A 21786-nucleotide genomic window follows, 5' to 3' on the forward strand; every position below is an offset into this window, starting at 1 on the left:
TTGGAGAAACAACTTGCCTTTCAGATCTCACCTTCACCACACAAGGAGAAATACCCCACCATGCATCCTTATCATAGCAAAGCAAAGCAAATCTTCTCAAGGAGTTGGATGACACTTGGACTGCTTAGGATGTGGATTTGACATAATAGATGTTTATTTTTGTATTTGATTCATAAATTTAAGGCGAATAATACAATAAGTTTTGACGATAACGCAACTTTTTATGTAGTGAAATCTTAAGAATGTATAAATCCTTGTTGTTTCTTTTCCCTATCAGGTACCTAGGTCATAGAGGCATATTTATGTTCTGTTTCATGACAAGACTCCTTTCTACCCTAATATACTGATCTCATTATTCAGTTTATGATATGGTATAAAGGCACCAAAACTCAAAGGACCATGTATCAGACTTGTGGTTCGTGGCTGGCACATGAGCGGGGGGGGAGGGGCCCTTGGTCGACCAAACCCGATTGCATAAATCTTTCTAATGGGGAAGTATTTGATAGTTCTGGCCGACATCTTGCTTTTTCCCTGTCCAATCTATACGCCACCATCAATGGAGATAAACATACTGTTGCACTCGTGCAAGGGTGAGATGCTAGACCCATTCCCCGGCCAAGCCTCTCCCCCTTTTTTACCAGAGCATCAAGGGTGGGAATCGCACATGGAAATATTGGTGAGCTTAAGAATAAAGTGCATATGGTATAGAAACTTTCGGCATGTATGTATCTGCTATCGATCATGTATTGGAAGAAAAATAGCTGCTCGGAATGTGCTTATGGTATCACTTCGAAAGCCAAAAAGAAAGGATTAAACAATTCAATCCAATTCAAACACAATCAGGCCATCAAAATCTGCTACCTGTATATAGTAATGGTTCATAACCGTTCAAGTTGTTGGATATTTTTCCAAGTGGTACAATAAGCAGCTTTAGTAATGACTAGATTGATACTTTCCATGCAGGCCAGCTAGAGTTTCTGAATGACCACGGAATTGGCAAGGCCTGCCTGCTCTATGGTTTGGGTTGGATCAGTAAGAAGTTTAGGAGGGAATCCCATTATCTGCAATTGATAATTTATCGCACTCCCTGGCCTAGAGGCATTGATAAAGGCACGGATGTCATCAACCGTCTGGTGGAAATTGAATTGGGCTATCATGCGAGTCCCATCAGCCAACCTAAGCTGAATTGAGGTTGATGGCAAACTTTCATCTACAACCACGGCAGGAGTAGGGTTTGGAGGAGTGTTGAGAGGAGTGGAACTGATGGTTGGTTCAGGAGCTGCCGAAGTACTACTGCTGCTACCAAGAGTTCTTCCTACACCCTGAAATGCTACATGGCGCTGTTTCTCTGGTTCCTGCAAAGAGACAAACATAGGCATGTTAAAGAAGGACATAGACGCAATTTTGAAGGTCCTTTCCATAACTTTCTAAATTCTACAAATTACAAACTTACTGACAAAAATAATGCTTATATGAGAGAGACTCACAGGGCAGTTCTCATCCCTCCTTATCAGATTGACATGAACAGCTGACCTTCTATCAGCAGGCTCAAGCTCTTTTGGACACTCAGACTTTCTGATGCTCTGCATTGAGATGCAACAAAGTTGTCAATATAACAAGGCATTCTGAAACACAACAAACAGTTAATGTCTGCTTAAAAAGTGAACATGTATAATGAAACGCCTTTTACAATATTGTTGCAGACTTTCACTCCAAAAAACACCTCCAAATCACATGTCACTTTATTTCTCTTCTTTAATTTTATTTCTTCCGTAGGTGTTAAAAACTTAATTGCTACTACCTCTAAGAAAGATGCGTTGTCAGGATCATCCAACCTCCTCAAAGGGCCATCATTTACAGTGAAACCATTGCTCCAGAAAACTATGTTGTGAATAACAGACTCAGGCTGCTGAGGTGCAGTAGGTACAGTTTCCCCTGAGAGTAATCTACCAGTTCCGGTAAAACTTCTTGAACTTGATGATGGACGAAGATGTTCAAGAGGCCCTTCTACAGCTCCCAGTTGCCTAGCTTGATTGAAAATCTCATCTACATCATTGTTCTTTGAAGGATCTTGAACAAGCATGCCACTGCAAAAATTAGAGTTATAGTTGGTCATCCTTAAGCATTTTATTATAATATCATAAATGGCACGTTTGGTATCTTTTTTACATGAACTCTGAGAAAGTTTAGAGTAAAAAAGGAAAAGGCCTTATCAACAATACCTAGAATGATAAATGCATATTTATAAATCAACCTGTTCCTCAACCTTGCATCAGATTTACAGATCAAAACATAGCATCTGGCATTTAACTGGAAATACATCCAAATAACCGGTACTATAGACATTCCAATACTTATCAATAAGAGAAGCAATCTTCTATTGCTAAGATGCAGCAAAACAGCACAAACTTCTTGAATGAAGCCTTATCAACTTTGTCTAAAAAAAATTTAATTTGAGATCATGCATGCCAGTACTGCATGCCATGGTAGGAATAAACTGCATCAACAAGGATAAAATTTGCTTGCAGTGAACTTTTGCGGCATAAAAAAGCTACAGATGATATACTTCAATGTTTATGTGCTTATTCAAACGAGACAAAAGAGTTACTTATTGTTCACCAAAATTTCCAAAGCCAAACCTTAATGAATGCCTGTCCCAGAAATAATTTAACTTGCACTCCATGCATAAAACCTCAAATTGAGCACAATACAAGTACAATAGAACTGTCTATGCAATTGCACAAAGTGATGCACATAGGCCAACTAAAATGCCTACAAGAGCATCACCAATGAGTAATGGCTGCCAAACTCGATCAAAAGAGTGCATACACAAAAACTGCCTTGACATAGTAAGACAGCTTATTAATATCCTTTAAAATCCAATATCTTGTACTTAACACTAAAGTAAATCAATGCAATTTACCCTAAGAATCAGTATTTAAAGGATTAATTCAACATGATCTACCATTTTGGGAAATGCAGGTTCTTAGATGCACTTATGTTAGGTTTAAGATGCTCGCAAACTTTCAAAAGAATGCAAGGCTGACCATCGCTTGGTCTCTTATAAACAGCTCATGTAACTTCATCAAGGTGGTCTACGAATAACCTCTCTCAAACTACCATCCAAAGAAAGAACAATCTACCATGCTTGAATGTAAGGCTTTGGTTTATCTTATTATCAAGCAGGCATAGGCTTCCCCATCACCAAAAAACTAATTTTCAATGTGAAAAGCAAAATCATAGCTCGCAACATTAACTCCTCAATCCCACTGACATCTTAAAGTCTCCCAACTAAATCTCCCCAAAGTACAAGGTGAAGATCTAAACTACTCTGGCAAACTCCCCTACTAAGTTCTTACTCAAATCTTCATCCAAATATTAAGTTCTTATCCTAATCGACATCCTCACTGCATAATTCCAAAGACAACAGCCAAAAGCTCCCCTTTTTCTTTGTAATCTTCAATTCATCCTCAAACATAAAACTTTAATAACTCAGCAATTCTTCAGCAACCCATCAAATAATTCGATGATAATAATAAGGGAAAATTAAAAAAAAAAAAAGAGAAGACCTTTTCTCGCCACCAGTGTAGTACTCCTGGGGGCTATCGGAATCGCTGTCGGAATCAGGTCCAGACCTTCGGTTCAGATCCGAGAGCGTGCGTATACCACCGGCGCGGCTGCTGCTCGACGGCTTCGCTGGTTTCTTGTCACGTGAGGCCATCGGTTTTGTCTGATTCTTTTTTCTCTGATTGAGAATAAAGTTTGGAGAGAGAAAGAGAGAGGAGATTATTCCCTGGCTTCAGCTAGAGCCTACGAGAAGAGTAAGCGTGATTATTTGTACATGGACACATGGACGGACGTGCTGTTTTTCTGATCTTTTGGAATCAGACTCACATTCGCTACATTTAATTCTCTTTTTCTTCAATCGGTCAACAACTCAACACTGGATCTTGTTGCTTTCAGCTTCCAGTGTCTTTACAGACATGTTGTCGGCTGGATTTTATCGTTGATTCGAAGCCCAAGGGCCTTGGACCTTTTCTTAAAAGATAATGGGTTGATGGATTCGCCATTAAAATGGGCTTTGAGCTTATCAGTCCATTTTGATCCAAACTTGAATTTAGACCCGTTAATCGATTCCAACTGAAAAAACCGATTGAAATCAAGTAAATTCGATTAAGTTGATTTGATTTGTTGGATTTTGATTTTAATCAATTATTTAATTTTATTTGTTCAGTTAATTTGATTGATTTTTAATATTTAAAAGTAATATTATAATATAAAATATTAAAAAAAATAAAATTGACTAAATCATCTAAACAATTGATTATTTTGAACATAAAGCAATGTGATTATTTTGAATTTAGAATGTAATTCGATCAGTTTAATTATTTTTTTATAAAAATTTGAATAATTAAATTTTTAAAATTTTAAATTCAATCAACAGAGTTAAGTAAAGTATAATTAATTACTTTTTGTTTCAAATTAAGCTTATAGGCATGATCCCATGAACCATGATGCGATCAACTCCTTTGAATTAGTTCTGTTATTTGATAATTAGGATCTTCACTTGGCTTAATTAATCACGTGCCAAGGACTAATCATGGAAACGTAGAAGCTTAGAATGCTTAAATGGCGGGCCCCGCCATGGAAGAAATGCTGACATGGAATCTGCTTCTGTCGGCCTTTACCAACCAGTTCCCAAGTTAAAACCACTGTCGCTGCTGTTCGAACCTTGCTTCGTTCCAGAGAATGGCAGATCCGAATGCTCGAGCAGGATTGAACGGGACGGGCAGCAGCGGCGAGAATCGTCTGAAGTACAACTTCGATGCTGGATTCTTATCCAACGCACGCCCCTCCGACACTCAGAACCCCGACGAAGAAGATTCCAACGATCCGCCGAGTCTTGATTCCGATAGCTGTGACTCGGAATGTCAGTCGACTCCGTTGGCTGATCTATCGGCGAGTCTGCGAGTCTTCTCCGATTCGATGCTTAGGATGGAGCTGGCCGGGATGGAGATGGTCAAGGCGATGGAAGCGTCGCGATGTGAGGCGGAGAAGCGGAGGACGGAATCGGAGGCGGAGTTGACTCGGATGATGCTGCGAACTCAGTCCCAGATCGCTTCGTTTATTGCGGGAGACAATAGGAAGAGGAAGCGCGTGGAAGAAGACGAACAACCGAGGGACTTCTCTGTTAGGTACAGGTAAGTCTTTAATACTATGCCTCTCTGGTTTTTGTTAAGTAATAATCGGCTCAGTTATCTCTTTCGTTGGTCATTAATACAGGCAAGGAGCTTTGCTGCTGAGTCTGCTGCAGTGCAACTTGATCTTTTGAAGTTCTAGTAAAATTCTAAAACTTTGTATTGCAAAAATGTGGCTTTTTCTTGTATCAAATCAAAGTGCAGGATGCAAATGAAGGTAAATCTTTTGAATCTTGACCTAATTACGTTATTGTGATTAAATTATTCGATTTTAATTAAAATTTTGTTTAATTTTAACATACACAAAAAACCCAATAATACTTGAAGGATGATTGAATAGAATTTAAATTCTGTCCTAACAGTTGCTCTATTTTGGATTCAATCCTTTGTTATTCTTATTCTTAAATAAAATTTGGAATAGATAAATTGTCTAATCTCTTAGACAAGATGTTTAACATTCATTGCTAAAATTCAAATTTAAGACTAAATTAAACTAAAAGATTAAATCACTTGATTATTTGTATTGGTATTCAATTATCTTGATCAAACATTAACTAAAACTTTAATTAAAAATGATAAATATAGTTTTTACATTTTCTCAATAAACGATGAGAAAATACTCGGATATGAACATGTTTAACTGGTGTCTATAAACACCCATTAACCGAATCTCAACAACTTAATTGTTATAAACCCAAAGAAAACATGGGGTTTTACGTAATTAAATAGCAATAGGAGATGATGAACTACTGGCAATAGAAGAGCAATCTAATCTATTATTTAAAATTTTATAATTGAGTATAAACTAACGAAATTGATAAAGAAATTCATAAACCTAAATAAAAGGAATGGAGATGATAAAAGGAGATGGAGACCTCAAGTGTGCACGTTTAGAGCAAAAGACCAAAAAGACCAAATTCAAGTCTCCAAACTCAACCAACCCACATGTCAAGCAAGCAATTGGAGCTTCAACCGACACAAAACTATAACATTCCGCGTGACGTAAAGATAAAGTATGAAAAGTTTTCTTTTATATATACGTGGTTAAATATTTTTAAAAATATTATTATTAATTTTATCAATTTTTATATCTATTTTTTATTTTGATATCAAATTAATGAAAATCAAATGACACAATTACTTTATAATCAACTCTTATTTATTATTAAAATATTTTTTAAGTTTTTAAATTTCAATTTATATTCGAATAAACTCTTAATTTTAAAATAGCAAGCGGCATTTTATGCTCGCATGACCTAAGATCTAACAAACTAATATGATCATTGTACAATTGACATAACTAAATGCATTGACCATGTCAATTGTCTACGTCATATGCCACATGTCACGATGACAAAACAGTATCAATTAGTATTGAGTTCAATGACACTTAATTTTCTATTACGATTAAGAGTTTATTTGGATACAAAATCAAAGATTAATGACTCATGTCAGTAGGATAAAAAAAATTAAAAGCTTAGTTAAAGAAATGGTCATTGTTTAAAAGCTTTATAAGATGTAAGTCTTTTTATATATGTAGGAAATGATTATAGTTAAAAATTGATTGAATTATGTAATTAGTTTTCGCAGTATTTTAAAATGATGGATCTAATCTCTAAACAATAATTTGTAAAATTCAATCTCTATACTTTTCAAAATCGACAATTAACAACATTCAAATTTTTTCAAAATAAATTTTATGTTTATGACGTCTTTGGATAGTTTCGACCTTCTTTTCATTTGGTAATAATATATTTCACTTAGTAACCGCATATTGGATAATTTCACGATAATATTTATAAAATCCATGTTAGCACTTGGTCATGTCATGTCAACATTACTATTGTATTATTCCTAAAATAATACATCAATATTGTCATATCATTACATTAAATTTCATATCAGCAAGAAAATATCATTTAAATACAATCAAACACTATATCAACATAAATAACAAATACAGTTAACAAATTATGGATTGACATTATTAATTTTGGAAAGTATAGGGATTAAACTTTTATGAATTATTATATAAGGTTTAAATTTACCACTTTGATAGACTATAAAGATTAATTGTATAAGTTAACGTAATAATTTAAAATAATAATGAAAAACTGTTTGTAGTTTGATATGGGATTTAATTCTTTTGGGCCAATGGATTTAGATTTGACAGAGTTTGGGTCAATATAATGTTAAACTTAGGTTTTATTAATTAGATTTTGGGCTCAAGACGGCCCAATAAAACCCTTCTTCTCGCAACTAAAGAAGCCTCGAATTTCTTTTTTATTATTATAAGTGTATTTTTTTGAAAAAAATTAGTAAGGTGCATACATGCAATATGGGCAATTTGACGTAGAGATAAATCTTATTTTATAAGATATGCTGTCCTATTTGATCCTATAGTTTAAGTATATATCTAATATGATTTTATATTAAAAAATTGTTTAATGATAGGCTGATGTAAGATAGCCCAGGACCATCGCTTCCTTTCCTCAAGGGACCAACTCTTTAGTTATAAATTCATATTCTTTTACTTTATTCATGTAAAATTTTAATTTTACATGATTTTATGACTCAATTGATGAGACCATATAATTTTTCGTTACGGAGTCAAGACTTACATGAATAAAATAAAAAAAAATAAAGAATAAAATTGACAAAAAAAAAACAAAAGGAAAATAAGCAAAAACCTACAACAACTCTAATTGAACCTTAATCATAGTAGTGTTTACAGATCACAGCTAAAGTAAGACCTAAAGAGAACTAACTTTTTGTTTGGACATGCATTCAAGGGGAGGGGAACTAAAGGATAGGCAAGAAAAATTATAAAAATCTGCAAGTACGGCTTCTGGATTTAGGTTTAGGTTTCCCTAATCTAGGTAGAGCCATGGCACTCTTTCTGTACTTGTCCTTGAATGAGCTGTAAAAGCCATGAATGGATGTAAATAGGCATATAGCGCAACATGGTAATGGTAAAGATAGAAACATATTGAAACTTGAGCCATGGAGAAGTATACATACCCCTGCCTGCTTTGCTAGTTCGCACACCTTAAGGGTAGTCAGATATGGCAATGACGTTCCGCTGAGTAAAGAGTGAGAAGCAAGAAAAGTCTTAATCTAAATTCCAAATTTATTATGGTTGAAATAAGCAAAGGAAAGGGACGCATGCATATGAATGGCAGAGGATAAATTATGTTTGCACAGCTTAGTAGAAAACTTTCATATGAAATAAAATATACATAACAGAATTTGAAAACTGAAGATAACAAAGTCAGACTTACCCTCTAAGTCGAGCAAGTTCACATATCTCACATAACTCAGAGTGTGATAAAAAACCACATACCTCAACATCAACATCTACTGCCATCAAACCACCAACAAAATGCAGAGATAAGCTCATCAACATCTACTGGCCAGAAATAGAAATTGCACATACCTCATCCACATAAGCTCGTAGCACTTCAGCTCCAACAAAACCAGCTAAAGCTCCCATCAAACCACCAACAACAACTATATAGCAAATAATAACAATCCTTATAAGAAAATGCACCCAACATGACATAAGCGCTCTATCTCTCATTCCCCTTGTTAGAAAGTTTCTAGGCAACCTGATCTAAGCATCAGCAAGAACCCTTAAACCTTCAATAAAGCACTGCTCAACCAGCACATAAATTTTTTTTTTAAAAAACAGCAATTATATGCACAAAGACAAAATCTTTCTCCGTATAGCAAAGTTAATGATGGCTTCTGGTTGTGTATGCAGGTCAAGGGCTGGAACTTTTTGTTTTTCTTTTGTACCAGCTGGTTGGTGGATTATTTTACGCCTTGTGCAGGTTGTGGGGTGGGATTTTCTGGGTTATTACCAGCTGATTGGGATTTCATGTGTATAGGAGAGTGTTGATGTGCACTCTTGTGATTTTGACGTACAGGGGATAGGTTGGGTTCGGTTTAGCAACTATAGGATTGAACTCTGTAAGAAGATTTTGCCTCCTAGTTACGTATGAATTTTCAAAAAAATAAAAACAAAAATAGCAAAGTTAAGCCAAAGCAATTTCAAATCTTCAACTTTATACTTTCATAATGCAATCAGAACATTGTCTTTCAAATTAAGACAGAGAGAAGCTTACGGTATTCGGCAGGATGTGCTTAGCGTGATGGAGCACGTGAAGGGATTAGGGTTTTAAGATAGGGGATCTTCCGCCATGACCAAGCAGTCCTTGCTAGTCGCTCCAAAACCGCCATTGAAGAGAAGTATGTCTTTCTTAGCGTCTCCTCTCTTGTGTTTGTTTCAAAGCGTCGAGTTCAGCCTCTCTTCCCTCGTGTTTGCTTCAAAGCGTCGAGCCGAAAAAAACAAAAATATAAATAATGTAAGAGACTTAATTTCGATGAAATTCAAACTATATTCTCTTTTTAATATAATTTACATCCTAGTCTAAATGTACATGATCAAATTTAATTTTACAATTCAGATCAAATTATACTCCTATCTAATTTAATCCAAATCTAAATATACTTAATCAAATTTAAGAGTTCAAATCAAATTATACTTTTATTTAATGTATATCCAAATTTAAATAAACTTAATCAAATTTAAGAGATTAAATCAAATTATACTTTTATATAATTTATATCAAAATCTAAACATGCATAATCAAATTTAAGAGTTCAGATTAAATTATACTCTTATCTAATTTACATCTAAAGCTAAATATACATAATCAAATTTAATAGTCTTGTGTTTTATCTGTTGATTTAGCCTACTTGACTCTAAATTATTGAATCGTAAAATAATAAATATGCACACATATATTTATAATATTATCTTAATAAAAAATTAATTATTCGAGTCAATATTAATTGACGTTTTATAACTACATTAACTATGATTACATAACAATTGATAGGTTAAATGTGTGGACAAAAAGTTATAATTGAAGCTGAATTTGATGATTTAATTGAAAAAAATGAGTATAGCATGGAACTTTATACTATTTAAACCCTTTTATATCTTTATCAAGTTGATATTAATAAGTGAGTAGTAAAATATAATGATTTATTTAGATTATAGTTTTATTTAAAATAAAAATAAAATATACCAACACTTCAACTTTTAATCATAATTTCACGCAAGTGTATTAATTTTCAAAATGAATACTTCACTCCAAACTTATGAATGACTTTAATGTTTAAATGTGAAATATTTAAAATACTTTTTTTTTTTTTTTCATTTTTCACTCTTTTCTTTCTTTTAAGACTGAGGGTAGCCGGTCAATGAGGTCAGGTAGAGTTTTTTTTTTTTAAAAAAATAATTTATAATTTGATAATTTTTAAAATTAATAAAAAATAAAATTATACTTCTAACATTGATATGCCATTAAATTAACGAAATTAATTAACAACTAAATTTATGCACCCAATAACGATATTCTTTTCGAGGTCAAGTATTCATTAACTCACCTAAAATTATGATTAAAAGTTGAATTTAGAGCTGACAAAGTTTGAACCAACACAACGTCAAACTTGAGTTCTATTAATTAGCTTTTGGGTTCAAGGCAGCCCAACAAGAACCTGTTTTATGTTCAAGATATTTGAATTTTCATTCTGTTAATCAATTTTAACTGTTGACACCGTTGAAGAGAAACGTTGATGTACATTAAACCTAGGAAATCTTCCGTTACGTACAAGTAGTCTGTTAATATTTTGCCTCTCTCGTTTTTGTTAGCAACAATGGCCACTTGTGTCCTGATCACTATCTAAAGGAAAAATGTATGTACAAAGATTAAGCGCAGACTGTAAATGATTACCATGTTTGTCTCTCTGTATATACTTTAATCAATTAGAACTCCATAATCTAAATGAGGTTTCTTCGTACGCAGATTTGAATTGTGGTTTCTCTGCTCTGCAACACTAAGTAGAGCCTTTCTGCGGTTCATGGCACTTTTGATGTATTCTTCCAAAGGCGGAAGAGACTTTTGTTCTTCATTTTTAGTTGCTTGTCCTCGAATAAGCTGTAAAATCCGTGAATGGAAGTAAATAGGCAAATAGGCAACATGGTAACAGTAAAGATCGAAACACATGGAGACTTGAGGGACGGAGAACTATACCTTCGATGCCCATGACCGCTCTGCTTGTTGGCATGCATCACGGATGTCCCTCCCAGACATTCTGGATATGCCAAATGGCAATGCTCAGTAAAGAGTGAGAAGCAAGAAATTCTTAATGTAATTCCAAATTTATTATGGTAGGAATAGGCAAAGGAAAGGGATGCTGTCAGTAGCAGAAAATAAGTTATGTTTGCAAAGCTTAGATATGAATGTTACAACAAAAGAAAAAAAGAAAGTTTAAGTGCTACTAGTAGAAGACTTTTAGATATGAAACAAAGCATACACAAGGAAAAAGAGAATCTTTTGCAACATATGTTTGGTGATAGTTGAAACAATCCATCTACTCAAGAAGTGAAGATAACAAAGTTAGACTTACTCGTCTGTGACTCGAGCAAGTTCAATTAACTCAGATTCTGTAAGGTGCTTTGCATACTGAGCTGCTATTTCCTGACGGTTTTGCTCATCAGGTAGGCCAAAGCCAATCATTGCATCAAAACGACTGAGAACATAAACGGTGTGATTCAGAAACATTTCGTCAGCTTAAGGTATAATTAGCCTCTGCATGAGAGACTGCATCTTCATACCTAATCAATGCAGGATCAAGATCTTGTTTTCTATTTGTTGCAGCAATGACAACTACTTTCTTGTCCTGTTCAAATCCATCAATCTGTAAAAGGAATAATACATTTTCATTATGGCACCATAATAGCATCGTTATTTAGGTCTCCAAAAAACTTACTCATACAAGAGAGTGGGTTGCAATAAAAATGGTTAATGCATAAAGCCTGTGTATGATAAAGACAAAAATATGATTCTTGGAATGCTTTCCATGGAGCATGATTAGTAATCAAACACAAGAGATGAACAAAAAAAAAGGCACAAATACTATAACATTAGGATTTCTTCTTCACAATCATTTCTTCTGTGATGTTTAAGCATCGTCTTGGATTCTGGCAATAGCTTACTAATCCATACAGCATAACAGTTCGGCAGAGAGACAGAGTCAATTACTAGCAGGCTGCAATTGAAATGCAGGAAATAGCCTGGGTTACTCATTTCATTAGCTTGCCTATTTCCTGCACGTAAATAGTCATTCCCTACTAGCTATTGCTTTTGTTTTTTGGGTAAAGGCCATTGCATGCTGGAAATAATGAGAAACAAAACTCTTAAAACCTAAAATAACCAAACGCTGATGTTTTTAACAGACTATTAAGAGGCTCATTTTCACTAGAAGCGGGAACCACCAGAAAATCCAGTTTCACCTGTCGTAATAGTACTGACAAAACTCGACGTGTAGCTTCATGAATTTCACCATCACGAGCAATGGCGAAAGCATCAACCTGTAACAGAGGCAGTCTTATCAACAATCTTACACAACTTTAATGCAAATTGACTTAAAGGTAACAGTGAGAGTATGGAAACCAGTGTCTCATAAATACTCAGGAAGGAGCTATGGATTAATCATTACTTGTTCCATTTACCTCATCTAAAAATACGATAGCACCATCTGGGAGCTGATTGGCAAGAGAGAACACTTGCCCCATCAAACGTTCACTTTCACCATAGTACTTTGACATGACAACCTCTAGTGGCACATAGAGCAACGGGACACCCTGCAAAGCATGAACATTCTTCAGTTCACTACAGATGCAAATAACACAATCTCCTGGAGACACCATCATTTTAATATGACTTATTCTACAAAGAATAAAGCAAATTATTATTCCAAGCAACATATATTATTTTAAAACTTTAATTAAGAATGTGTGTATGTTCATGGTGATTCCCATCAATGTTCTAGATTAAAAACTTGTTACTCACCGCCTGATTAGCAATAACACGAGCACAAGATGTCTTCCCTGTACCTGCAATATTTAAAATTTTGACAAAAATGAATTAGTTGAAAATTGCATTTTCAAGAACATAAATCTATAATTCATTTTCGGTTGAAAGCAAACCTGGAGGTCCTTCAAAGAGCACAGCTCTAGGTCTATTTGACTCAAATTTACAACGAGTCCCACGAGCAATATCATCATATACTTCAGGGCTATTTAGAGCCAGTAAAATTGTATCTTCTATTTCTCTGAGACAATGAAAAGTTATATATACATATATCTTATATTTTTCTGAAACACCATCTTTGCTTGCAAATCAAACAACTGTATGAGTTAAAAACCTATGTTTGACTGAAAATGAATCAACAAGGAATATAATAGTCATTGAGTTTTCTACGTACCGTTTTTGTTGATCATATCCAGCAATATTGTCCCATGATATCTCACTGTATGAGGAATTCTGATGTGGCGCATCAAGTCCATAAATTCTCACCCCCATGGCCTCCAAGCTAGCAATTGATTTTTCTGCAGATGGCATCTGTGAAGAACCTTCCCTTGGTTTTCCTACCCGACTCTTACTTTGTCCCAACTTTCCACCAGCTAGTTGTAAGACAGATACCAAGGCATCAAGCTCATTGGGATTCAAGCTTCCTTGCTTTAAAAACTCAATTTCCTATAACAATTTTGTACAGCTGATCAATCAGTTACTTTGTGAAACATAAAAAGAATAATGCAATCTCATTCATAGTACAATATTTTCAGAAACTATAAGAAATGAAGACCAACCGCTTTATCTGAACTTATAAGTGAATGGAAAATGAGGATGCATAAATTCCCTCCATCTCCATTCCTATCTACTGAATGCCCCTCATTTACTCCAGTTTCCTTCTGTTTCTCTAGTGGATTAAGTGTCAGCTGCCAAGCTACTGAACTGAAAGAACAAAAAGTTGGCAACACTTGATAACTTCACATAATTTTAATGTCAAAATAAGTGCAACAACAGGAGTTAAAACTAAAAAGAAGTTTATCATTGACAACCTGTCCCATGCACGCAATAGCATATCTGAACCACCACCACGCTCTTCAACTTTCAGTCCAAGATTGGAAACTAGGTTTGCAATCAATTGTGCAACTTCACATGAAGGAGGAATCTGGAACTTGATTGTAACCTATAACAAGTGTACTCCTATTAAAATGCTTGAGCTGGCCAGAAATAGCACAAATCCAGTTATACACATACTACCAATTTACAGATGAAAAAGAGATTTAATATAACAAAGAACGCACTATAAATCATCCAAAAAAATAAAAAAAAAAAACTAGTTCATTCACATGATCCACTCTTTCTAACCCATCAATCAGGGTAGGGTATCAAGAAAAAACAGAAATAAATTGAAACGAAATAAAACAACCTTTTGGCCCTTGATAGCAACAGTAAATCGTGGATAAGAACCAGATTTCATTCCTTTATCTTTAAGCAACTGTTCAATTCGCTGCCGCTCTTTCTTGGCAGTTTCCTCGAGGTTGACATGACTTGCAGGAGTTTCTGATGGAAGAGGAGGTTTGGCAGCAACCTGCAAGAGGCTGGTTTCATTTTAAAATCAATTCAAATAATGCAACTCAAATCCATCATAACAAGTAAAAGCTTATGGCACACATTCTGGCAAACACTTTAAGCATTGGAGAAAGGAAAGGTTGCTTGACATGTTAGAATTAACATTGAGTGAAGCACAGCATAGGTCAGGTGCTAATTTCAAAAACAAAAATACAAAATAGGCAATTAATAAAAGATGAAAAATAAAAATGCAGAGAGACATCGGCAACTATTCTCTGCCCAGAAATATTAATTGCACAAACCTCATCAGCTTCGGCATAAGCTGTTTCTAGCACTCCAGCTCCAAGTAAACCAGCTAAAACAGCTGGAAGCATAGAATATGACCCAGAAGAAGCAGCCGCCAACCTTAGCTGCTGGGTATCCAATATACATTTTAAGCATCCTGAAGAACCTGCATATGCCAACAGCCAATGATAAGAATCCTTAGAAGAAAATAAACCCCAACATGACATAAGCACTCTATTTCCCAATCCCTTTGCTACAAAGTTTCTAGGCAACCTGAACTAAACGTCAGCAAGAATCCCTAAACCTTCACTAGCAATAAACCACTGGTCCACCGGCATATATGCACAAAGAGAAATTGTTTCTCCAAATAACAAATTTAAGCCAAATCACTTTCAAGTCTTCAACTTAATATTTTCACAAAGCAAGTCCGCACTGGAAAACGTCAAGAATCTTGATTATCCGGACTTTCGTATAACATTTCAAAAACCACGTTAATCATCATGTAACAGTCAAATTTTATGAAGTAAACTCCTTCTTGACTAGATTGCAAACAGCCATATCTGATTCCTAATTTCCTCTCACCAAGCTTTTAAAACGTTTACTGATTACAGGAAACAAAAGAACAAATAAAGAGACACAAAGAGAAGCTTACGGTGGTAGAGAGCAGAAGGGAGGTCACGTGATGAAGCACGTGATGGAGTTAGGATTTTTGGAGAGGCGATCTTCCGCCATGAACGAGCAGTCCTTGCTAGTCGCTCCAAAACCACCATCGGCGAGAAACACGTCTTTCTCAGCCTCTCTTCAATCTTGTGTTTGTTTCAGACGATCGAACGGGACGAAGCTGACAGTCTACCCTAAGTCGGTGGTTAATTGGAAAGGGCTTCTCAGATGGCGACGTTCGGTGTTGCCAACTTCTTCCGCGGTCAGTTTCTTGTTCAACGAGAAATCTATACTACCCGGTAATTCCTTTTAGAAGGAAAAAAAAAAAACACTAAATGAGTTCATTTTTCAACCACCTAAATAGAAAGGTCTAATTAGTTAAAAGGAAAATCAATTAAAATTTTAAATTTCTACTATAATTAAATAAGTTTCTAAATTTTAATTTATACTCAAATAAACTCTTAATCTTGAAAAAAATTAATAGTAACCAAATCCAATTTTAATTTATATTTTATATTTACACATATAATCTCACAAACTGATATAATCACGTGATAATTGACGTAACCAAATACACTAACCTCATGTCATATATTACATATCATGTTTACAAAAAATATACTTTGATATTAGGTCTATAAACAATTATGTTAAAATTTTCCATAATCAAACTTAATTGATGTATAATTTATCATATTTACAAAAAAATGTTAATTGATATTAGATCTAATCGCAATTAATTTTTTGGTAAGAGTAAAAACTTATTTAAATACAAAATCAAAGATTAATGACGCATTTGAATAAGATAAAGATTAAAGACCTGGATAAAGAAATTATCATAGATTAACAGCTTTTTACTGCGCAAGTAATTTTAATATTATCTAAAAAATATCATACTTTGTTCCTTGTTGGTATGTGCTTTAAATTTTTTGGGCCGGCGAATTTAGAACTGACAGAGTTTGGGCCAACAGAGTGTCAAACTTTGGGTTTTAAAGATGTAGTGTACCGTTCGATCCTTTATTTTCAGAAAATATTTGATATATCTATTATAATGCTTTTCAATATATATATATATATATATATATATATATATATATATATGTTATGATATTTATATTATAAAAATGTTTCATGTAATATCTGAAATTTCATTCCGTTTATCAATTTATACCAAATCTTAACACCGTTAAAGAAAATTATTAATGTATCCATCATTTAATTAAAAATTGACACATACATCAATCAATTATATTAAAAGTATCATGTATGTATTAAAATCATCTTCGACGTTACATGACATTTCTTTAATCACATGTCGATTTTTGATTAGTTGATGGGTACATCACCAACTCTCTTTATTGATGTTAAGAATGTAAGACGTATTGTTAAATAGAATGTAAATTCTGATATCATAATATTTTTTTTAAAAAAATAGAAACATCACATTAGATATTTTTCATTTCAAAAATCAATTTTAAAAAACTATTAAAACACCTTTTCTTTTCTTTTTTTAATTTTTGCACTTTGTAAAGTCTCAATAGCAACAAATAGTATAATATCAATGCAAAGCCATTAGCTGCTGTACAACAAATAATGATAGGCCAGCCCAGGACCATGGGCCATGGCAGAACAAAATCTTTAAGCAAAAAGAATAATACCAAGCATACTACTAATATATTTGTATTCAAGATGTGGAAGATGTCTATGTATTCACATAAACCCTTAATCCATAATCCGTGATGAAAAATTAATAACTATTTAATTTAATATTAATTAATATTTTATGTATATATGATAATTATATTAAAGTTTTTATTATAAATTAAAATTTTATATAAATACAAGAAAAGAATAAAAAATAAAATGATAAAAAAGTGAAATAACTTTTTAGAATCGCGAGATTCGACATCTCTAATTAAAACTTAATCATAGTACTATTTAACAGATTACAAGTAAAGCAAGACTTAAAAGAGAACTAATTTTTCTGTTTACACAGGAATTCAAGAGAGGGGAAAAGCAAAAAGCATGAACAAGAAACTTATGAAAATCCAACTTAATAGTTGATTAAAAAAGGTTAATAATGATTAACACACTTTAGTAAACTTTTTTAGTGAAGAGATTACGCAAATTAAAAAAATTACTACCGCTTCCAACGTTAGGCCCGCTGCTTCTACCATTTGCGCCGTTGCCGCCGCTTCCGCTGCGGCTGCCATTGCAGTCGTCGCTGACGCCGGCAAGCATGGCACTGTTTTCATCGGTTCTACAACTCAAATGATGCCTGTACCCGATACACATTGGCACGTTCAAATTCAAAACCTTGGCTTTATTACCGTTTCCACCGTTACTAGGGGCGATTTTACCGCAACGCGTTTCGGTAACTTCTTTTTTACTGCCACTCTTTTCAGCGCTCCGAGACGACACGTCGAAGGTCCGGACACCAGAACCTCCACGCCGGACCTGCCATACGGGGCTGCTTCGGCCCAAGTGAACCCCTGCTCGACTGGGGCTGCTCGGCCACTTTCTAGACTTGGATTCACCCGCCGAGTTGCTTCGGGAACACGGGGCACTACTTACCTTCCGGGTACCCGCAGCCCCGGCAGTCATCCTGGGTCGGGTCCCGCTTGTACCCGAGGATCTGCTCCGTGAAAAAGGCCAAATATTTATATTCAACTCAGCTGGACTCGCTCCGCTTTGACTCTGACTCTTCTTCTCTTTCTTCTTCTCTTTCTCTTTCTCTTTCTCTTTATCCTTGTCTTCTTGATGTTTTGCTCCATTTTTGCCCTTTTCTTTCTTAAAAATATCCCTCCACCGTTTCGAAGCTGACAAGACAGTAATCGGCTCCGATGTTATAAGAGGGCCAGGTTCGGGTTCTGGGTCGGGTACAGGAGGTTCTGATGCCGACGAGTTTGGTTCCGGTCGTGGGCTCTCTTCGGGTTGTTTGTTCGGTATGAGATGGAGAGGTAGCAGAACGCCATTAACGAAGAGTTCATCGGCTGAGATGAGATCGGGTTGAGGAAAAGATGGGTTTCGGACCATCCAGAACTCGAATTCTGGTGAACTCGAATGGCTGCTCGTGCTGCTCCTTCTTCCACTGCTGCATGGTGATAGATTCCTGGCTTCTTTGTTGTTTACACTTCTTTGGGTCTCCATTTCTTTGGTAGAAAACAAAGATGGAGAGGGAAAAGGTGAAGAATTTGTTATGTTTTTGAGAGGAAAAAGGTGAGACTTTTTTTTTTTCTTTGAGTGAAGGACCAGAAAGGACGGGGACCCAACAGAGAAATAAACAAAAGAAAAAGGAGAATATGAGAGACAATGAGATTGAAAGAGAAAAAAAACAAAATTTTGTTTCCATTTTTAGCCTTTTAAGGCATTTTATCCTTCTTCATGGGGATGCAATTGAAAAGGACAAGAAAGTTAGGGGGGACTTTGAGAATTAAGAATTTTTGAGGGTCCATTTATGATTGTAAGAGGGAGCATGGGAAATTGTTATTAGAATCTAAAAAAGCTAATAAAAAAGAAAAATGTACAATTAGATACTCTAGCTATAATAATAAATGATATTTTAAGTAACATGGCTGCCATTTACTCCCTTCTAATTTTTCCTTCTCTATGATTAATTATTCTCTCCTTTCACCTTCAATAAATTGTCTATTATTATTGTCATTATGTTGCTAACATTAAAGTATAGATATGAGTGAGCAAGAAAAAAGAAAAAAAACTTTTTTCTTTAATCAACAAACTATAGATTTGTCTTCATCATATATACAATTATTAAGATAATTGCTAAAAAGGGTAATTTGCATTTATCATTGGTTATTGAATTATGACCACATTTACATATGGATATACATAGTTAAGTGGTTTTCTTGTCACGAGATATTGTACCAAAAGATCTTATTATTATAAAAATAAATAAATCAAAATGCGAAGAATTAAATAAATAAAATGGGTTTATTTAGAATATCCTAGCCGTTTGATCCTTGAACCTAGGAAGTTGATGTGCTAGATTCTGGATGATCATATCCTAAGAGGAGGAAGAAGAAGGTGATGTTAACTTGTGTAAATGAGATAGATATGCAAGTGGGTTGACCTATGTGCAAATATGGCCACTCCCCGAAGTAAAGAGTGATGTCATATCATGGTGGCATGTGGGGGAGGGTATTGGTGCTCACATTCATGGCGTCTCTTCATTATGTAAAAGCAGAAAAAAAAAAAGAAGAAGCTTAACCTCGAGCGTTGACATCCAGCATCTTATGTTCTTAATCTCCAAAGTTATATCCTTGACACGTGCTTTACACAGATCATAATCTCTACTTTGCTTTGGTAAAGTGTGAAACTTTTTTTGATTAAGAGACAAATTAAGCAATAATTAAAGCAATCCTTAAACGGGAGAGGACCCAAAGCCGTGTGTTAGGTAGTTCTCTCTGTCACAACTAGCCTATTAGCTGGCTTTCTTCTTTCTTATCCATGAGAAAGATTGGTCCCCTCCAATGGCGAAAGAACAATTAGGGAATGAAAATATTGATCCAATACGATTCCATTTTTTATATAGTTTAGGTGTTATAACACAAGAAAAAGAAACCCATTTTTTTTTTATAAGTAGATCGAAACTTGAATCTAAAGTTTTCAACGGATTCTTTTATATACATGACGTTCTAATTAAAAAAAAGTTTGGAAAATCAATATAAATACAATAATGGAACTGGTTGAAAATCACCAAGTACTTGAATGGATAGAAGGAATGTTCAAGTTTAGGAGGTCCCACGAAAAAACAATGAACCATGAATCTGAACCATGGATAGACAGAAGTCAAATGGTATTAAAGAAAAAGAACAAAGAGAGAGAGAGAGAGAGAGATCACACGGTTGAAACCATGCAAAACCATAATTGAGGCTAACAAAAATGACAATTTAGCCTGGACCCCAGGAGGGGGAAGGGTGATGGCTAGGTGGTTGGGTTGGAGGAGAGTGTGGTGTGATGGTGAACAGTGTGGGGACTAGGAATCTAGAAGGAGTAAAAGAGTGAGAAAGATTAAAGAGAATGGCTGAGATTTTTGAGAAGGATTTTTCCCCCCTTTGTCAATGGCTTTTTGTTTGTGACCAAAATGATGAGCCATGTGCAAGCAAGCGAAGTAAGAAAAAATTGCCTAAAGACAACACCCATTATTTCATTTGTTGAATTGGGTCCCACATATCTCCCCAAAAAGGACCCCATTTTCTTTGATGGCAGCTGCCTTGTTGCCATTGATATAGCTGTGCTTGCACTCTTCTCGCCCTATGGCGTCAAAGAGTATTGATTGATGATCCAGTACTGTCATGGCTAGGTGACCAAATTTATCTCTTTATTGTCTACCTCAATTTCCCTGCTTATTCATTCTGTGCTGAGAAAGGAAATCGGTTTATGCAATGTATAATCACAAATGTTTGACAATTTGATTCTTAGAAGAAAAAAAAAGAGGGTAGTATCAGATTAGAAATGCAATCGAATTAACTGTGAACATGCGGAGATCGGGCACGATTTTCAAGAACACGAGAACAACACAAAGGCATAAGATTAAGAATGCATTGAAATATTCGAGTAAAAGGGTTTCACTGATTAAAGCCATTCTTCAGTGTTGTTCATAGGTAGCAGAGCTTTTTCCAGCAGCAGTTCCGTGGCAATATTTGCATTGGTATGGTTTCCAGCTTTCCATGTTTCATGGGGTTTGTAGTAATAAAAAAAATATCTTCATCTTTCCCTGTTTTCCTCTTTTAAATCCCTGCAATAGGTAGGAGGAGCTAGAGTGCCCCCCCAGCAGCACCCTACAACAAAAAGTACAATGGCAAATTGGCACTGCGCATACGATGAGGATGCACCAAATGGACAGGTTAGCTCATTTATTATATCCATTGTTAGCATCAGATGGTCCACTGCCATTTTAAAAAGCTTTAAAAGGGTTAAGGTGTCGTAACTGTTTAATCTTGACATATCGAGAATGAGACATGTGCTGTTTTTATGTGTGTTTATGTCATGCATTAGATGATTGATATGTAATAGTTGTGATCTTGTACCTCTTTGAGAGAATGCATTGCCCTTGAGTAAGGCGACTTGATTAATATTCATTTTCCCATTCATGCTAATATTTACATATATATATATATATATATACT

General features: G+C 34.9%; 4 protein-coding genes and 2 long non-coding RNA genes across 8 annotated transcripts; 2 read left to right on the forward strand and 4 right to left on the reverse strand.

Annotated features, from left to right (window-relative positions):
* Positions 1-762: 762 nt before the first annotated feature.
* On the reverse strand, positions 763-3945 carry LOC18597225 (plant UBX domain-containing protein 4). Its single transcript, XM_007026125.3, has 4 exons — positions 3570-3945; positions 1802-2087; positions 1488-1583; positions 763-1355 (listed from the first exon to the last, which is right to left on the reverse strand). Exons 1-4 carry the CDS (start codon positions 3719-3721, stop codon positions 969-971), a joined length of 921 nt encoding a protein of 306 aa, XP_007026187.3. The 5' UTR covers positions 3722-3945; the 3' UTR covers positions 763-968.
* A 759-nt stretch (positions 3946-4704) lies between these two features.
* Positions 4705-5440, forward strand: LOC18597226 (uncharacterized protein At4g22160). 2 transcript variants are annotated; one of them, XM_007026127.3, is made up of 2 exons: positions 4705-5195; positions 5284-5440. In XM_007026127.3, the coding sequence occupies exons 1-2, from the start codon at positions 4750-4752 to the stop codon at positions 5330-5332; spliced, it is 495 nt and encodes a 164-aa protein (XP_007026189.3). In that variant the 5' UTR covers positions 4705-4749; the 3' UTR covers positions 5333-5440. The 2 variants fall into 2 exon arrangements, with proteins under 2 accessions (XP_007026189.3, XP_007026188.3); XM_007026126.3 differs by having other exon boundaries at positions 4706-5201.
* A 2437-nt stretch (positions 5441-7877) lies between these two features.
* On the reverse strand, positions 7878-9549 carry LOC148762297 (uncharacterized). The gene is made up of 4 exons (XR_016026998.1): positions 9326-9549; positions 8480-8708; positions 8220-8280; positions 7878-8118 (listed from the first exon to the last, which is right to left on the reverse strand). It is a non-coding gene; the product is annotated as an uncharacterized LOC148762297 (long non-coding RNA).
* Positions 9550-10828: 1279 nt separating this feature from the next.
* On the reverse strand, positions 10829-15967 carry LOC18597228 (P-loop containing nucleoside triphosphate hydrolases superfamily protein). 2 transcript variants are annotated; one of them, XM_007026129.3, is made up of 14 exons: positions 15630-15967; positions 14995-15143; positions 14550-14711; positions 14176-14306; positions 13924-14068; positions 13539-13810; positions 13261-13385; positions 13124-13167; positions 12784-12915; positions 12565-12642; positions 11887-11969; positions 11679-11801; positions 11303-11363; positions 10829-11206 (listed from the first exon to the last, which is right to left on the reverse strand). In XM_007026129.3, the coding sequence occupies exons 1-14, from the start codon at positions 15745-15747 to the stop codon at positions 11027-11029; spliced, it is 1803 nt and encodes a 600-aa protein (XP_007026191.3). In that variant the 5' UTR covers positions 15748-15967; the 3' UTR covers positions 10829-11026. The 2 variants fall into 2 exon arrangements, with proteins under 2 accessions (XP_007026191.3, XP_017979412.1); XM_018123923.2 differs by having other exon boundaries at positions 14550-14721; positions 15630-15959.
* A 1545-nt stretch (positions 15968-17512) lies between these two features.
* On the reverse strand, positions 17513-18967 carry LOC18597229 (serine/arginine repetitive matrix-like protein). The gene has a single exon (XM_007026133.3). The coding sequence runs from the start codon at positions 18785-18787 to the stop codon at positions 17732-17734; it is 1056 nt and encodes a 351-aa protein (XP_007026195.3). The 5' UTR covers positions 18788-18967; the 3' UTR covers positions 17513-17731.
* Positions 18968-20878: 1911 nt separating this feature from the next.
* Positions 20879-21503, forward strand: LOC148762298 (uncharacterized). The gene is made up of 3 exons (XR_016026942.1): positions 20879-20960; positions 21250-21308; positions 21405-21503. It is a non-coding gene; the product is annotated as an uncharacterized LOC148762298 (long non-coding RNA).
* The last annotated feature ends 283 nt before the right edge of the window (positions 21504-21786 follow it).

The sequence above is a fragment of the Theobroma cacao genome, chromosome 6 (genome assembly GCF_053813885.1).
Source record: "Theobroma cacao isolate CCN51 chromosome 6, ASM5381388v1, whole genome shotgun sequence".
Classification (NCBI taxonomy): domain Eukaryota; kingdom Viridiplantae; phylum Streptophyta; class Magnoliopsida; order Malvales; family Malvaceae; genus Theobroma; species Theobroma cacao.

Bases quoted from the DNA above. Each gene is read 5' to 3' on its own strand.
- LOC18597225 (XM_007026125.3), bottom strand. From the start codon at position 3,721: ATGGCCTCACGTGACAAGAAACCAGCGAAGCCGTCGAGCAGCAGCCGC. The intron at 2,088-3,569 runs GTCTTCTCTTTT...TAATTTTTGCAG, and splicing joins TACACTGGTGGCGAGAAAAG to TGGCATGCTTGTTCAAGATC. The intron at 1,584-1,801 runs GTAGTAGCAATT...ATCTCAATGCAG, and splicing joins ACAACGCATCTTTCTTAGAG to AGCATCAGAAAGTCTGAGTG.
- LOC18597226 (XM_007026126.3), top strand. From the start codon at position 4,750: ATGGCAGATCCGAATGCTCGAGCAGGATTGAACGGGACGGGCAGCAGC. The intron at 5,202-5,283 runs GTAAGTCTTTAA...TCATTAATACAG, and splicing joins GACTTCTCTGTTAGGTACAG to GCAAGGAGCTTTGCTGCTGA.
- LOC18597228 (XM_007026129.3), bottom strand. From the start codon at position 15,747: ATGGTGGTTTTGGAGCGACTAGCAAGGACTGCTCGTTCATGGCGGAAG. The intron at 14,307-14,549 runs GTTGTTTTATTT...CACTTGTTATAG, and splicing joins TTGCTATCAAGGGCCAAAAG to GTTACAATCAAGTTCCAGAT. The intron at 11,802-11,886 runs GTATGAAGATGC...TTATGTTCTCAG, and splicing joins CTTGATCCTGCATTGATTAG to TCGTTTTGATGCAATGATTG.
- LOC18597229 (XM_007026133.3), bottom strand. From the start codon at position 18,787: ATGGAGACCCAAAGAAGTGTAAACAACAAAGAAGCCAGGAATCTATCA.